At 40.0% G+C, this 17,296-nt stretch overlaps 1 protein-coding gene across 3 annotated transcripts in view; it reads left to right on the top strand.

Moving 5' to 3' along the window:
* Positions 1-17,296, top strand: part of TNIK (TRAF2 and NCK interacting kinase) — a 412,061-nt gene that overhangs the window by 92,436 nt on the left and 302,329 nt on the right. For all 3 annotated transcript variants that reach the window (XM_029213869.1, XM_029213867.1, XM_029213868.1), the window contains exon 2: positions 1,125-1,190. In XM_029213869.1, coding sequence (XP_029069702.1) covers positions 1,125-1,190 — 66 coding nt within the window. The remainder of the gene's footprint in view (positions 1-1,124; positions 1,191-17,296) is intronic.

Consider the following 17,296-nt stretch of genomic DNA (forward strand, 5'->3'; position numbering starts at 1 on the left):
TTAAAGTGAGTTCGTGCCTAACATTTAAAAACGAGATCTCACATGAAAGAAAATGTTCAGTTTTTCTTCAAAAAAATCTTCAGACCTGGCAAGACTGTGCTCATAGGTTGACATGACAACGATTGGTTCCAGCTGGCCCCCCTGCCCCGCAAAGGGGACATGACTTCCTCAGTTTGTCACAGGCCCCTGCGGCCCCCTCACTCTTTTCCGTTACTTGCCCGGCCTCTGTGGACATGGATGTTTGTGATTCGTGAGCTAGGCCTTTAAAGAAATCATTTCTGTTCAGTTAGGAATCAGAGGAGGCCAAAGGCACTTTCTGTCTCTGAGTTGAATCTCATAGGCTTTGATTTTTCTTTTCGACTTTTGGGGATGGTAATTCGGTAATAATATCCACGATTATTGGATATTTATTGAGCGCTCTAACACAGCTGACTCTGAGGGTTAGCAGACACCTGTTCGGTGCTAAGAACTTGCATAGTTCTCCAGTTTCCTTTGCATTCTAGATCCTGCCCGGGACTCTCCAGGTCCTGCAGGAACTGGAGGCCAGGCCGCAAAAGCATATTTAGCAGAGGCAGCATTGTCGAGAGGGGAGATGAATCCAGAGAAATACTTTCTGAGAGAGGAAGTTAGGTTGATTCCATTTTCTCTTGGAAACTGTTGACTTCTGCAGGGAAGATTGCCCCACAACACAGGAGCACTCCTTTCTGAACTGCCAGTGTTCGACACAATGAGCAGCTCAGAAATGTCAAACAGAAGAATCTTCAAAATTGGAACCCCTTCAGGATGGTGAGCCTTTCAGTTTAGCCCGAGGTACCTACAAGTGTATTTCCATTTGACAGTGAGAAATGCATTAATTCTTTTTTTAAATTGTTTCAACGAAGTCTTGTTTCCTTTTGTCTGATTTAAACACATCTCATAGAAATGTAAAATAGAAACAAATAGACTTTGACTCATTTCATAGCCGCAGCTGAATTAAATTTTAATGCTCTTTAATATTAACATATGAGAGCCCCCCCCAAAAGCTAAAGTTGTTATTTATTTGCTTATTTTAAATGCGTATTTGCTTTTGATTAAGACGACGGCTAGAATATCGTTTTGACTTTTTATTGTTTATTTTCTTTCAGGATCCTGCAGGGATCTTTGAATTGGTGGAACTTGTTGGCAATGGAACATACGGACAAGTGTATAAGGTAAGTTCCTTGAGCTTGAACATGGCTTATGTGTGGTTTCGGTTCATGAATGCGGAATAGCAGTGCTGTCTGTTCTCACTCATACATGTCTCATAACAGATTTAAAATGACATAATATACTTGTTAATTGACTCTCCATCTTTTTAAATGTATCTGTAGTCCCACTGCCTAAACCGGATTCTGGGATTTGGGCATTTCCCTTCATTATATATTATAGAGCTTATAGCTGACACATGCATTCTGATGGTGCATATATGAAGCTCTTTAAATGTTTCGTTTCTTTACTTTAATCACTGCCAGAACTGGTTTTCAAAGGCGCGAAGGATGCTATTTACTTCAGAAATTTAAGCTATTAAAGTATCACAGCTGGAAAAGTAGATTTGTTACTGGCCTAGGGCATGAGTTAGATGAATTTAGTGAACAATGTTAGGAGAAAACTGGCCACCTCACAAAGAAAGGCCTAATGGCAGCAACGACTCTTACAAGATAGGAAATACTTAAAAGTTAAACTTGAGCTGAGGAATGAAAAGTTCTTCTCTCCTTTTTACTAAATTTTTACTTACAAATTCACTCCAAACATGCTTTTAAAACATATTTTCTCCCAGAAAATGATCTGAAAAAGTGATTATTTAGAAAAGTGGGTTGATTCTCCTGATTATCAAAAGAAAATGGAAATTAACTTTTTGGACTAAAGCTCAGGGGGTTTTAGTGAATGAGCTATTGAAATAAATGCCTTCAAAACAAACCAACTGTTTCCACATGATTATTTCAAGGGAAATATCCGTCACTTTCTAGCGTGGTAGTGATATGGGATGGCATTTTCACTACAAATTCTCTCTTGTTGTTCTATTTTTTAAAAATTACTTCTTTGAGTCCTAAACTTCTCTAAGTTGATTAAAATTATTGTAAAAGTCATCCAGATTGTAATATTTCCGATTCTACAGAATGTCAAAAGTATATGTGTGTATATATATACATATATATATATATATATATATATATATATATAAATACTTAGGCCTTTATTTACCAGGAGGTACCCTTTGGTGTCCACTCCAGGGGAAAATTTCTCTCTTGCAAGAAATGATTATTTCCTAAAATGTCAACTCCCTGCAATTAGACAGAATGTAGTCTACTCCAGCTGTTCACTTGACACTGATCCTGTCTGACACAAGAAAGAAAGGTGTCTCAGCAAATGCTTTTAAATACTTTCAGTGAAGATAATCAGGTTGGAAGATTGTGCTATTGCATTTTGAGAAGTTGGATTGAACTTGTGAATTAATGTGAGCTTATGAATTAAGCCCTGATTTATGTAGAGAATTACTTCTGATTCGCTGTCAATTTGGAGAAGCAACTCTGTATAATGCTGTTGGTTTTATAGTGCCATTCCATTGTCCTGTGCTTCCCACCTGTAGAATACACATCTGGGAGATGATTCACAGCTTTGTCCACTAATCTAAGAGGTGGACTGTATACACTCTTGCAAGGGAGGATAACAAAGAGATAAGGATTCTCAATTAAGGATGAGAATGTTTGGAAAATCCAAAATTAGCCCTAATTTCTTGTTACTTGAAAAAAAAAGAAAAGGAAACAAGTCGCAGGAGGTCTCAGATCTTCAGGGAGGAAAGAAATTGGCCAAGTACGTTGTTAACACTATTGTTCTAAAGGGTGCCCTTCTCTTAGAGGTTGATACAGAAATTTGGCTTCTCTCAAGCTGAGGGGAGACTGCAAAGATGGCCATGGTGATAACATTGGACTTTGAGACAGGAGGCTTGGTTTCTTTTACCAGCCCTATGTATTGTTTTGTGGTACAGCAGCTTTTCTGTGCATTAGTCAAGTGAGGGTGTTTGCTATAAATGTTTTGGGGACTTGGAATGATTTACCTGAAGGATTAATCCTCCATACCCAGTTAAGGGTTTGGTTTCTAGACGACCCAGATGATATTAGGTGGCACCCCCTCAAGAACAGAGACACCTGGGTTTTCTGGGTCACTAATCCAGTCCTGCTGTTACTCTGAGCCCTGAAGGATTAAAGCTTAATAAACTGCAAAACCTGAACTCAAATACACGTGAACCCAAAGAGAAATAATTTAGGAAGTGATTGTCCACATTATAGGTTATATTTAACTTTTATGGAATAGGTATATTTCTAAAATAGTGTAAACATAAATATAAATTTTAAAGCCCTAGGAACAGATATCTATACCAAAAAAGTCTGTGATAAATACTTTCTTTACATTAAATATTAAATCTTTGATTTTAATTTTTTGTAACCCTGGCTTTTGTTCCTGGATTTCATAAAATGAGGTATAATTTTATGTACAATTATACAGATGTAGCCTTTCTTTTCTGGAAAGATTCTTATAAGTTTCTTTTAATAAGCTGTCCTAAGAGAGTCATAATATAATTTTATTTACAAGTAATTTTCAAGAAGTAGACTTAATTCAATACACAAAAAGTATATGTAGATATTAAGAGAGTATTTCTTGAAGTATATCTTCATATAAGCCACTTAAATCTAGATGTGGAAACATATTTTATATAAAGGTCATTAACAACATTTAGCTTTTCAAAGTTGCTTCTAGCCTTACTCCCGAGTCTAGCTTGGTCTGTCTCTCCTTGGAAGGTTAGATTTATCATTTTGGTCCCAGGTGGTCAAGTGGTAGTTCAGTATCTGTTTTTTGCTTTACTTTCTAGACAGATTGCATAAATAATGAAGAGTAAAGAGGCTCTGTCAGGGTTTTTTATGAGGAAATCATCTTCTTGGGCCTATGGCTCCCATGAAAAAAATGAACCAACCAAAGGCCACATACCCGTTTGCTAAAGGCTTTGGCTGTTTATTGGCATGCCACTTATTGGGACCTAATGGAATCCAGACACATTTTTGTTAAAATAGAGTAATTATTTTAATAGGTCCAAATAATTGTTTAATGTTTATTGCTAAAACACCATTAAATCTTAGCCACAGATTTAAAAAATGAATGTTAGTCTATCCTGTTTCTTAATTTGCCCTTTGGAACTGTATATTGGTTATTGCAGAGATGGAGATGTACTTTATTCTGGGGTGACAACGTGAATTGGGAATATGGTGGATTCCTCAGTATCTCTCAGGTTTCTCTTAAAACCTCCTCTAGGTTGTAAAGTATGAAGTAAAGAGGCCATATTGGTGGTTATAGTACTTGTTGAGAGAGAACGCTGTGACTGAGTGTGTGTGTGTGTGTGTGTGTATGTGTTTTCAAAGGGTTTCATAGGTCCTTATAGGTCATCTAGCCCAATCATGCCTCTGCCAGCGTCTGTTCAGCCCATCCTTGATCACCTCCACTTGTGTGGGATTCATTACCTCCCAGTCATTCCATTTGCCTGCAGTTCCCTTTGAATGTTCATTATCATGTTGAGCCAAGATTCTCCCTTCCTAAAATGTTTACCAGTTCAAGCTCCTTTCACTCCCTCGGAGCTATTTAAAAAAATAAATGTAATCTTCTTCCACAAGAACATAGTCCTTCAGATATTTGAAGAAGACTTCTCCCTTCTTCCCCCAAACACATACTTGTGTCTCCTCATCTCCAGTCAATGTAGCCACAGTTGCTGAATTAATTCTTCGTATGACTTAGACTTGAGGTCCTTCATTATCCTGGCTTCTGCCCTGAAACGATTCTAACATATTAATAAAAATAATCCTTCATACTTTAAAATAGTTTTCTATGTCATGAAACATTTTGTATGTATTATCTGATTTCTGATTTAATTTCAATAATAATTTCATGCGAATCTTTTTCTCACCTCAGCATCTTTCTAGTAATAGTTTCTTCTGTCTAGAGCACTTGCCCCTCAACCCTCTCATGGCTAGCTTTCTCTCCTTCAGGTCCCAGCTCAAATGTTACCTGCTCAAGGAAACCACTTTTCATCCTTGTATCTAATAGAGCCAGCCACTGCCACTGCCTCCCTCCTCCCAATGACTTTCTCTGTCAACTTGTTTTTTTGTCTTCATGGCATTGCCACTCTCTGAAAGTATTTTACTTCTTTGTTTATGTATATATTAAACAATTTAAATGCATAATAAGGAAAAAATAAGGGCAGGGACCTAGTCCGTCTAACCATCACTGTATCCCCCATCTGGTACATAGTAGATGGTGACCTGTGTGTGGCCCAGAATTGAGCTCTGTTTTCCTTGATAATTCTATTTATATTCATTCCCAGTTTTTTCAGCATTTCCCATAAAATGTCAGTCTGCTTACTTCAGATGTGCATATTTGGACAAAAGTCATCAACAGAATTCTCTCCCTGATTTTTATGGTAGGGGTGTGGATTTTATGTTAAATTAATTATTGATAATCTGTAGAAGCAAGACACATGCTGGAAATTTACAAATGAGGCAAATCAATTTTCTGGGGTTCACCCTCCTGGAAGAGGTTCCCAGAGTTTACTATGCAAAATAAATATTTGAGAAATGATTAAAAATATAGATTTCCAGGCCTAACCTCTCAAATTTTGATTCAGTAGGTCTGGCTGGGGTCCAGGAATCTGCACTTCTAATAAGTGTATGGGTTCATTCTGATGTTCAGGGCCCTGGGGCCACACCTCCAGAGACTCTGCAAAAATGATTGTAGATTATCCTGTTGTAGGGCCACTTGAGTGAATGTTAATCCTAATGTTTTTTTGTAATCATTTACTGTAGGGTTTTTGTGCCGACTCTAACATGCGTAAACTGAGAAAAGTAAAAACGCGCAAAGATCTGGACCTGAGATGTGATGCCAGCCAGTTCTGACATACTCATTCTGAGACTTGACTTTTGCTGTTTTTATTTGACATGCTTGTGATTACAGTTTAAGGTGGTTTCTGAGTAATTCAACTCAAGACCTGACAATTGATACGGTCAAAAACTGACCTGGCATAGACAGAAGAATCTGAGGCTGTTGCAGGGGATTTCCTTAAATCTATATATTGTGATCTCTTAATAAATTTTCTGTTGAAGTGAGACAAAACATTTTAATAGCAGGTTTATTGATAGTCTTGCTATGGAGGTGATTCTATGACATATTCAGGATGCAATGTAGCTTTTCATATTCTGTTCTAATGAATCATGAATTATACTATTCACTTCTTGTTTGGTAAGGAGTGAGTATGGGAGAATGTTGTGTTTCTTAAATAATAGTGGCATTTGTTTTTTAAACAAAAATTCAAATATAAAGAATACATTATTTCACATTTGTTGAGTGCCCGTGACAAAAGCCCTGTGCTTTGTGTGGGAAGAATGCAGAGCCAACCAAGGTGGTTCCTACTCTAAAAAGTGTGCAATCAGATTAACTAATTAGTTAATGTTTAGTTAGAATGCTTACTGTGTGCTAAAGCTTTTCCTATATGGTGTCTTAGTTACTCCTCATGATTTTATAGGGGAGGAAACTAAAGCACATTTATTAAACCACATTACCCTTCAAGGCGGAGTTTCTCAGCCTTGGCACTGGGTTGAGAAACATTGGGGTCAGATAGCTCTTTGTTGTGGAGGTGCTGTCCTGTGCATTGTAGGATGTTTAGCAGCATCCTTGGCCTCCACCCATGAGATGCCAGTGCACCCCGAAGTCCTGACAATCAGAAATGTCTCCAGACATTGCCAGCTGTCTCCTGAGGGGCAAAGTTCTCCGCAGCTGAGGACCACTTCTCTAAGCGTAAGAGAAAATAGCAAAAACTCTTAAAATTGACGTGCAAACAGAGACAGTGGGAGCGTAGAATATAGAGCAATATGAGTCAGAGTGGGGACCTGAATGAATTGTGGGAAGGGGATTTGGAAAAAGCTTAGAGGCCTTGGCATGTGCATATGTTGGGGTATAATTTAACATTTTCACAAGTGGATAGGAGTGTAATGGAAAGGACTTAGGAGCAGGACTGAGCTGGCATCCAGTCTGTTTCTGCCTCGTTCTAGTTTTGTGAAGATGGCCAACTTGCTCTCTGAGTAACAGTACTGTTAGTAATAGTACAGTGTAGGGTTGTTATGAAAACTAAAGTGTAATGTGTGTGGAATCCCTCAGCCCAGTGCCTGACACATAGTAGGCACTCAGCAACCTTTTCTTCTTCCCAAACACATGCACCAGGGGGAGCCTAGCTTACCAGCTGTTTCCTTGGTCTTGGTTTTGCAGAAGAGTTTCTGATGTGCAGGAAGCATTCATAGAAGATGAGGTCAGAAACACACACATCTTTGTGCTTCACCTTCTACCTTTGAGTTCTTGGTTTTTTTCTGTATGTTCAGAATTGCATTATTTATATTAAATCCAACTCTTAATTCTTCTTTATGGCATTGGATGATATAATTGCCATTCAGATACTATAGTTGGTCTTTGTTTAAAGAAAGCCAATTTCTCAATAATTTGTAAGAAGAAGTAGATTATTAGAGGACGTAAGAAGAATTGGGTGTAGCACTCTGGGATTTTACTGAGGTGAGAGTGATTTTTAAATAATTATATATTTTACAAATTTTGGGGGAAGAATCGACAGTTTTTCCCCTTAAGATTGTGCAAGATCTAAATAGCCCTTTTTATGAGATTCGTAAGGAGAGTGGGGTAGTAAGGACCTCACTTAGGAACTGAGGATCTGTCTTTATGGGTTTGGCTCTACCTCTAACTTGCTGTAGCTTTGAGCTTGCCATATCACCACTTAGAGCTTCAGGTTTTCTCATCTGTAAAATGAGGATAAAAATGCCTTTCCTGGGCTTCCCTGGTGGCGCAGTGGTTGAGAGTCCGCCTGCCGATGCAGGGGACACGGGTTCGTGCCCTGGTCCGGGAAGATCCCACATGCCGTGGAGTGGCTGGGCCCGTGAGCCATGGCCTCTGAGCCTGCGCGTCCGGAGCCTATGCTCTGCTATGCGAGAGACCACAGCAGTGAGAGGCCTGCGTACCGCAAAAAAAAAAAAAAAAAAAAAAAAAAAGCCTTTCCTGATATATCCCATCAGGTTACTGTGAGATTGAAATGAATTAAGGACTATGAAAGTACTTTGTTAAATTTAAACTGCTATGTCCACTTAAGGTTTGATTATTGCTATTGTCTTTTATTTTATTACAAGGTAGGTGGCAGAGTCCTGTATACAGGGACTAGGGAAGCTTAATCCTGAGTCGACCTTTCTCTTCTTCATCCTTGTGCCCATTAAGCTGTGTGTTACCAAGTACATGAAAGTCCCCTCTGGGTGGCCTGACCCCAGCTACAGATTCATTCTTGCACCCCTTCTGTTTTGTGATCTTCAGGCAAACAGGGTCATTGGATTGAGTGGAGGTCTCTCTGGCTTTGCCTTTGCCTCACGTTTGTTAGCTAGACAGTCACATTTCTCAAAGTGTGTTCAGTGGAACCCCAAGATCAGCTCTGTGAGAAAAGAATAGAGTGACTAAAGAGGTTTCATAGTGCTCCTAACCATCCCTTACTCTTGAATATTAGCATTTATAGTACTTTGTTCTACCCAATATTTTCCCGATTTATTTAACTGTGGAATCTGCCCTTTCCTCTCCCTACCCAAGTAACTGCTTTTAATGCCTCTTGGAACTATTCCATAGAACACAGAAAATCAGGATGGCTTATGTCCAGGTACCATAGCTGAGTGCCCATCTCCCCATTGCCACAGCCTCCGTATCATCCTTTGCATCAGGGGCATTTTATATAAAACATGGCTGCAGGTCTATCTTTCCTGTTTCCCTATAAACCAGGCTCTTGGGCCAGGTCTAGTATGTCGATCACCTTTAAAAATAATTTTCGTACTGTTTATAGTAACAGATTATCTATTAAAATTGATATAGCCCAAGGGTACTAGTTGGTTTCATTCAATTAAAAAAAGTTGTACCTGCCAAAAATACCCAAGCACTATTTTTCTAGGAGCACAGAAATTGTGATTTTTGACATCAAATAGACATGTCTCTAAGATGCTGTAGCACATGCAAAGCATTGTTCTTAGTCATAGGTTCATTTGACTACAGCTAAGACTTTAGGATTATTTAGTTATTATTATTTAGTTTCAGAAGGTACTTTCATTGCAGTTAGCCAGAATTATAGGTAACAATTTTACTCCTGCCCCATAGTAGAATCATTTACCCTTGAAATGGGTTGGCTTGATGAGCTTTTCATAAATCCCCATGTTGTTTGCATCTACTTTGGCTCAAGACGATGTCACCTCATGCTGTGACTGTTGGGTGTAATGAATTAGATGGCTGCCATGTAAGCACAGAGGGAAGACCTTTGTGAGCCTGTGTGCCATATGCATAAGGAAGGTCACTTTCTCCGCTGGGTGGCCAGACCTCCGGAGTTGCTACTAAAACTTGCCACAGGGGACTTTGTAGGATTTCTTTTTGCTACTAGTGTTTCTCAGCCCTCACTGTTTATGGAAATCATCTGGATAGCTTTGAAAAACTAAACATATCTGGACCCTTCTCTAGAGATTTGGTTCTAGTAGGTCTGGTGTAGGACTGTGTAAAGCTAGTTTCCAGCACTTCCCAGATGCTTCTAATGCAAAGCCAGAATTGAGCTCCACTGGGCTAAGGTATTGCCTCTCAGGTAGCTTACAGGATCTTTTTGGTGTCTTTGCCTTTGGGGAGGAGTCTCTTCCACTCTTATCTCTATCCTGGGGTTTTGTTTACCTTGTTTGTTCATTTATTCAACATCAGCCTTAAAGTATAAGCATCTGTTATCGGCTTGGCACATGTGTGCCACCTTTCCTTAGAAGTGTTTAGATTACTTTAGTTCAAAATTCTTCCCTTCCATCTCATATCAATGAATTACCAAATAACTTGGTGCACAGCACCCTGGTGATGTGTAGTTTATAGATCTCGTAACACCCTTCATGATTTGGTGATTATAAGGCAGTCTCAAGTAATTAAACAATCAATAGTTACTATGTAATTATTATTTGGTTTTTTTTTGTAACCTGTGAAATGAAACTCGGTCAGGATTACAGGCACAGAATTTAGGGCCATGCACAGTTGTAACTCTTTAGACATGGGAAACATTTGAGACTCTCTTAAAAAGAATACTTAATTGGGGCCCTGGATTAAATTTCTTACCTTTGTGGTTTAACCTCAAATATAATTTTATTAAGTCTACTTGGATATTTTGCAAATGCAAAAATAAGTATCTACTCTTTGGCAAGCAAGTGTGTGTTCTCTTTTAAGTAGGAGCCCTGCTCGGTGGTGAGAATCTGGAATGGGGGAGGGAAGCCTTGCCCAGGCCTCCAAATCGGGCAGAGTACAGCCTCTTCTGTCGAGTGCTGTGGCCTTGGGCATTGCTTCTGATTTTGGTCCTGTTGCTTACTTTCCCAGGCAATGCACAGAACTGCTGTGTGTTTTGTTCCCATCTACGACAAAGGAAGAGAGGATAGCAGCTGGCTCACCGAGAACTCTTAATAAATACAAAATAGCTACCATAATAATAATGATAATAACGAGATCATCTTTCTAGACTGCAGGGAAGAGTTATGAACTAAATTATGTGAAGAGCTCAGTCTCCTTTAGGGGGAAGGTGCTCTATGGTTTTAGAAAACTTGCCCATGATTACATAATATAGCCGGTTGGGACATATAGCCTTTGGCAGGCCACTAGCATGTTCCAGATGATGCTTTTCTTTAGAGTATTTCTTGAGAAATTCAGTTTTGTCCTGGGCATCACGTTCAGGAACGCAGTAGGAGGCTCTCAGCTGAATTTACTAGAAATCTTACTACTTTTTCGTTTTGCCTCTTTCTTTCTCTCTCCCTCTCTCCTTCCCCCACCCTCTCTTATTGTGCTAAAATATCCATGCCATAACATATTGTTCAGTAGCATTAAGTACATTCACATTGCTGTGCAACCATCGCCACTATCCAAATCTAGAACTTTTTCACCATCCCAAACTGAAACTCTGTACTCAGTAAACAGTAATTCCCTACTGCCCACTCCCCCTCTTTGCCCCAGCCTCTGGTCTTCCTTTTCAAAAGTATTCCCAGTAAACTTAATTGTAGAAGTGATGGTTTCCTGGAGAGTTTCTTGTAACACCTGCTCTCCAACAAGGCCGGAAGGGTCCTGCACATCTGCGTGTCCGTGTGTCTGTGTTCCTCAGGATGGCTCACTGGCTGCTTTATCCTCCAGGTGACTGACTGCCCAGCACCTGCAGAGCAGCATCTTGTTCCAGGAAGCTGAAACCGGCTGAAGCCCTTGACTTTTTTAGCCTGTTTATGTCTAAATAAAATGATCCTTCTCAGGTGGAGGTAGAAGTAGAGGTAGAGGTCAATCAATGTGCAAACATTTTCTATGAATCCTAACACAGTGTTGTTAATGTTTTCTCTATTAAACTGGGCTGTGATTATTTTTATCACACTTTTATAATGAGATTCCCCTTTACCTTTAAATGTAGCACCTGTTTTCTCTTTTAGTAAGTAAATTTTTTTTTCTTCCATATGAAACTCCAGTATTTCATACGACAGCAGAATGTTCTGGAAGGAGGTGGTCAGGGTGTCCCCGATGTAGCTGTCCTTTCTCCAGTGCGCCACTCCCCTGCACCCCTCCTGCATCCATCCACAGAGCAGATGAGGTCCCCAGGCCCAGATTCCTCAGGATGCGACCTCTATCTCCCTGTCCAGCCTTGTGTTGGGCGGATCCTGACTCACGCGTGCGCAGTGCTATCACAGTGCTAGCAGTTTCCGTGCCACCTACCCGACAGCCTTAACCCTTGGCTCAGCAGCAGCCCTCCTTCTCTGCACCCTGGGACACCGGCTGACCTCTCCTCATCATCCTGCCCTCACTGTTTTGTAATGTTCTGTCTGGCTGTTTCCACTCTAAACTCAGAGCTCCTTGAGTTCCGGAACATTTTACTTTTTCTCTAGCGCCAATACAGAGTAGATGGTTAAAAGTATCAACTTTAAAAAAAAGGCTACCACTTTCACGTTTCGCTGAGCTTGGAATGCCCTATCTCAGTGGAATATGTGTCATTTTTGCTTAATCTCAACTGTTGAAACATATACATCAAGGAGACTGACCCTCAATATGATATTTAATACTAGCCAACAGCTGCTAAATACTGATAAGTTAAATCAAAACAGTGTCCACCTACCATGCATTATAACAGAAAAAAAATAGGATAAGAAAAAAACTGTTGCGCCTTCTTTTTGACACTGGTTTCGCCTTCTTTTTGAAACTGGTTTTTAGATCATGGACATGATCTAAAACTGTCCCTGTGGCTAAATGGCTACAGGCTGTTTAAACTTGTAAAGACCCTGTTACACACTTCTGGGAACAGAGGTGGGTTTTCTTAGGTTTTCCTTTTGCTCCGCTGTCTCCAGGACTGTGGAATTGAACATCAATATTGATGATTATAACAATTTTTATAAAACCTTCATCTTCATTATTCTATTTGACCTTCACAGTATCCTCACAAGTGAGATAGAAGGGATATGATTATCCCTGTTTTAAAGTTGAAGAAGTTAGGTCTCAGTTTATAAATGACTTTCCTGAGGTCAACAAGTAGGCTATAGAGCCTGACTCGTGGTCACATAGCCTAAATTCTCTCAGCTCCACACACAAGTTCCCCAGAAGGAAATCTGGGGCGGGAGCAGGGGATAGAGAATCCCCCTAGATGTTTGGCAGGGATTGGTTTTGCCCTGCTCTTGCATTGCATGTTTAGAATTCATTTCAGGTAGATCCCTGATAAGTCTGAATATATAATATAAAGCAGTGATGACATAACTTGTTTCAATATATAGTTTGTCTAATCTTTATATCCAAAATACTGAAAGGTGATTGATGGTTGGGTAATTAATCACTGGTTTCTTACACTATGTTTTTATACAACAAGCAAAATTGCTATTTCCCCAGAAAGATAAGAAGGGAATTCTTTTCCATCTACAAAAAGGAACTTGGGCTTGTTACATTTTACAATGTAAAATGCTGCTGTGCTGGTCATCTGAGGGAGTTGGTTGCTTCTTTTCTCATGACTTGTTTTTGGTGGGAGGGGGCAGGAATAGCATATTTCTAGACGTCTTCAAAAATCAGCTCCAATATCCAGGTGCGTGATTTTTCCTCCAAAAGACTCTGCAATCAGACTGGAGCTTGATAAATGTTTGTTGAATTGAATTGATTTATTCTCTCAGCTGCAGTCGTGTACTTTTGTGAGCAAATGGATGAATCTTACTGCTCTGGAGACCATGCAAATATTTGCCAGTGCATAATCTGTACTTTTCTCTCCAGTTAGCTGTAACCTGGTGTGGCATTGTGGTAGATTGCTTACTCTTTGCCTTTGTGTTTTCCCCCCTTGTAGGGGCCTAGGTTTGTGTGTTTGGGCTTGAGGATGGGGAGAGACAGTGAAACAGAGGATAAAAGGACAGAATTTCTGGGTAATGTAGTAGAGAGTGATCTGGCAACAGTATCAAGATACAAACTATTTGTTGGATAATTTATCGTGAATGCAGGTTGGGAATCTCTCTGTAGAGACTCTCGATTTCTGTTTCCATTAAGGATCACACTAGTCACTTTTTTTTTTTTTTTTCCTGCAGATTTTAAGTAGGTAGCGCCCATGACTCAAGAACTCCAGCAATGCCTCTAAAGGCTATTGTCAGCTGCTTCAATGAGAAGTTTGACCTGTATTCACCTCATTCTTTCTCTTTATGTGTCAAAAGAGTGAAAGTTAGTGAAAACCAAAGACAATGAGTCTTTTTGTTTGGATGGAGGCAGAGTTGATTGTATATTCTCTTAAAAGGAGTTTCAAATTAAGCAGATTCTGATTTCCCCCAGCTAACCCTTCTGATGATTTTAGCAGAAGAGGAATGTTTTGTCACCTAAATGTTTAGTACTTTTGGTTCTACAATTTTGTACCCACTTACCCACGTTGAGAGATCCTTCAGAACTTTCAAAACCTTTCATTCCCTGAAGAAACCTATCACGGAAGCTAAGCACCCAAGCTGCTTCCCTCCCCATACGGATCTGCCCGATCTGCCCATCTGTGAGTGCTGAAAGGAGGAGGTGCTGGGCACCCAGCCTGAATGGTCTGCAGCAGGATGGGGATCGGGTGGGATGAGCAGATGCCTGATGAAGAGCAGAGGCTGCCCTCTTCCTTGGGTCTCCAGCTTACCCGTTGCTCAGGACAAGGCTTGCTTGAACAAGACTAACGACTACAGTTAATCACCTGAGTAAATATGTTCTAAATTTAAGGTGTATCCAAGAAACCAGTGTTGGAGCGTTGGTAGGGGATAAGGAAAAACACAAAATAGGGAGGAAAAAACAACAAGGCGGCCAACAAAACCCAAAACAAAAATAGCGGCGTCCACAACAAAAAGCTCGTTGTTTGACCATTCCTTTCCAGTCCAGAAGCAAAGGAGATTTATGGATACTGGTTCAGTTGATGAGTAATACCATGGTCAGTTGTGGTCTTTGAAGTTTGTCCTAAATACTACATACCGTGGTGTTAGTTCTCCTTCAAATCCATGCATTTGTGAACGTGTAAAAGTAAGACAGGTACTGACTGTGCTTCCCATCGCACTCCAGTCACAACTTCCATCACCCCCAGCATTCTGCCAACTGCATGATCAGTGTTGAAGAGACTCTTTACTCCGTGCATTGGTCTCCAGGGAGCGTCTCGGCATTTCCAAGTCTGTGGTCCTCATGTTGTTGTTCTAACACTTGAATCCAGAGATTGGGTGGGGTTATGATACCCATTTGCTGACGGAGACCATGAACATCCAGAGGTTTCAACGTCTTACTCAGGATCTTGCCTCTCAGGAAGGGTGTGACCCACAGAGCTCACAAGCCCACAGAGCTCTCCTAAGGAGCCCTCCTCTCTGCTCTCTGAGGTCCTGGTTAAAGCCCAGAGGTTTTCTTTCCAGATTTCCTTGAGGAACACAGCTCAGGGAGCTAACCACCTCAGGTCTGTGGGCACATGAGGTTTAACTGACTTCTCTGTGGCTGGTGTCTCTTCCAGAGTAAATATGGGGGAGAAAATCCCCTCTGCACAGTTTGTGTTTTGGGTTAAAATAGAAGCAGTTAAGTGCCTAGTGTTGAATATTAGTTTAAAAAAATGAGTAGATATACAAGGGTATGTATATCTATTTGGTGTTGGTGTTGACAGGGTTCAATGCTTTATTGGAATTGGATTGCTCCCTAAGAAGAGGTAGCAGTTGAGGACAGTTCCTGGTGGTGCAGTGTCACCCTATGATATATATGTGGCCAGAAAAGCTGATTTTGTTAGAATAATGGCACTTCATACTAACATACACTTTGGGGGGGATTTGGAGCATGGAGGATATTTACAAAACATTCTCCAGAATAAAAGTTGTAAGAACTAACAAATAGCAGCTTTGCTTGGATGTAGGACTGGAGCATCTCGATGAAATGCTCAAAGCCTAAGAACTGACTTACAGGTAAAGACACAGCCCAGTGACCTGTGTGCCGTGGAAGGTCACATTGAAGAAGAATGTTTCTATCTTTCTAGATTTGAACCTTAGAGGTTAGGATGCATTCAGAACTCTTGGTAGTTTGTTAAAGAACAGTCTCCTTATGGTTGTTGCCCTGGGTCCTCTCTTGTGGTTAGGAGTTTCATAGATTTAATTTGTGCTTTAGGTGGCAGTATTTTTTTTTTAATTGAAATATAGTTGGTGTACAATGTTATGTTAGTTTCAGGTATACTACATAATAGTTTGACATTTGCATATATCATGAAATGATCACCACCATAAGTCTAGTAACCAATTGTCCCATGCAAAGTTATTACATTATTATTGACCATATTCCTTATGCTGTATCCCTGTGACTTATTATATAAGTGGAGGTTTGGACCTCTTTATCCCCTTCACCTATGTCCCCTCTCCTTCTCTCTGGCAACCACCCGTTTATTCTCTGTATCTATGAGTCTGTTTTTGTTTTGTTTGTTTGTTTTGTTTTTAAGATTCCACATGTAAGTGAGATCCTGTGGTATTTGTCTTTCGCTGTGTGACTTATCTCACTTAATACCCTCTAAGTCCATTCATGTTGTTGCACATGGCAAGATTTCATTCTTTTTTTATGGCTGAGTGATATTGAATTATATATATGTATGTACCATATCTTTATCCATTTGTCTATCCATGGACACTTAGGTTGCTTCCATATCTTAGCTATTATAAATAATGCCTCAATGAACATTGGAATGCATATATCTTTTTGAATTAGTGTTTTTGTTTTCTTTGAGTAAATACTCAGAAGTGAAATTGCTGGATCTTATAGCAGTTCTATTTTTAACTTTTTGAGGAGCCTCTATATTTTCCATGGTGGCTTCACCAATGTGCTGTCCCAGCAACAGTGCACATCTCACCAACACTTGTTATTTGTTGTCTGTTTGATGATAGCCATTCTGACAGGTGTGCAATGGTATCTCATTGTGGTTTTAAGTGGAAGTTCTTGACTTTTCTTGTGGTTCATGTGTCTCTTTAAAGCTCAAGGACTGACTTTGTTCTGCTAACAATACAAGCAGTACTGGTATGTAAATATATATGTATAGTGTATGTATATAGTACTTATGCCCATTATAGGAAAGGCTCCATTCCACAGCGTCATGAGGTAGATAACTTAATACTTATGATCCCTGCTCTTCAGATGAAGAGTTTGGCCTTAGAAAGCTTGACTTGCCCTAGGTCACTCCAACAAGTGGAAGTTGAACCCGCCTACAACCTTTTGACACCAAAGACTGAAGCAGATATAATTCATTGGAAGAATGAAAGCAAGGTGGGGCTGAACTCAAGCATTCAGTGATTTAACCTTTAATTTAAAAATTTCTGGCTTAACAGAGATCTATGGTCCCCAGTTCTTAGGGTCCCTCTTTTTTTTTTTTTTTTTTTTTGCTGTACGCCGGCCTCTCACTGTTGTGGCCTCTCCCGTTGTGGAGCGCAGGCTCAGCGGCCATGGCTCACGGGCCCAGCCGCTCCGCGACATGTGGGATTTTCCCGGACCGGGACACGAACCCGTGTCCCCTGCATCGGCAGTAGGGTCCCTTTTAAAATGGAGAGGTAACACTAGCAAGCCATTATTCCTCAGCATTGTTTATATACTTTATTTCTCCTCTTTGACCATTTTAAAAAGGTTAAAGAGAATTATTTTGCTGCTTACAAGTGACCTAGTAATTCTGCTAATATGTTAAAATAAGTGTACT

The sequence above is a fragment of the Monodon monoceros genome, unplaced genomic scaffold (genome assembly GCF_005190385.1).
Source record: "Monodon monoceros isolate NGI ecotype Baffin Bay Population unplaced genomic scaffold, NGI_Narwhal_1 Super_Scaffold_11, whole genome shotgun sequence".
Taxonomy (NCBI): domain Eukaryota; kingdom Metazoa; phylum Chordata; class Mammalia; order Artiodactyla; family Monodontidae; genus Monodon; species Monodon monoceros.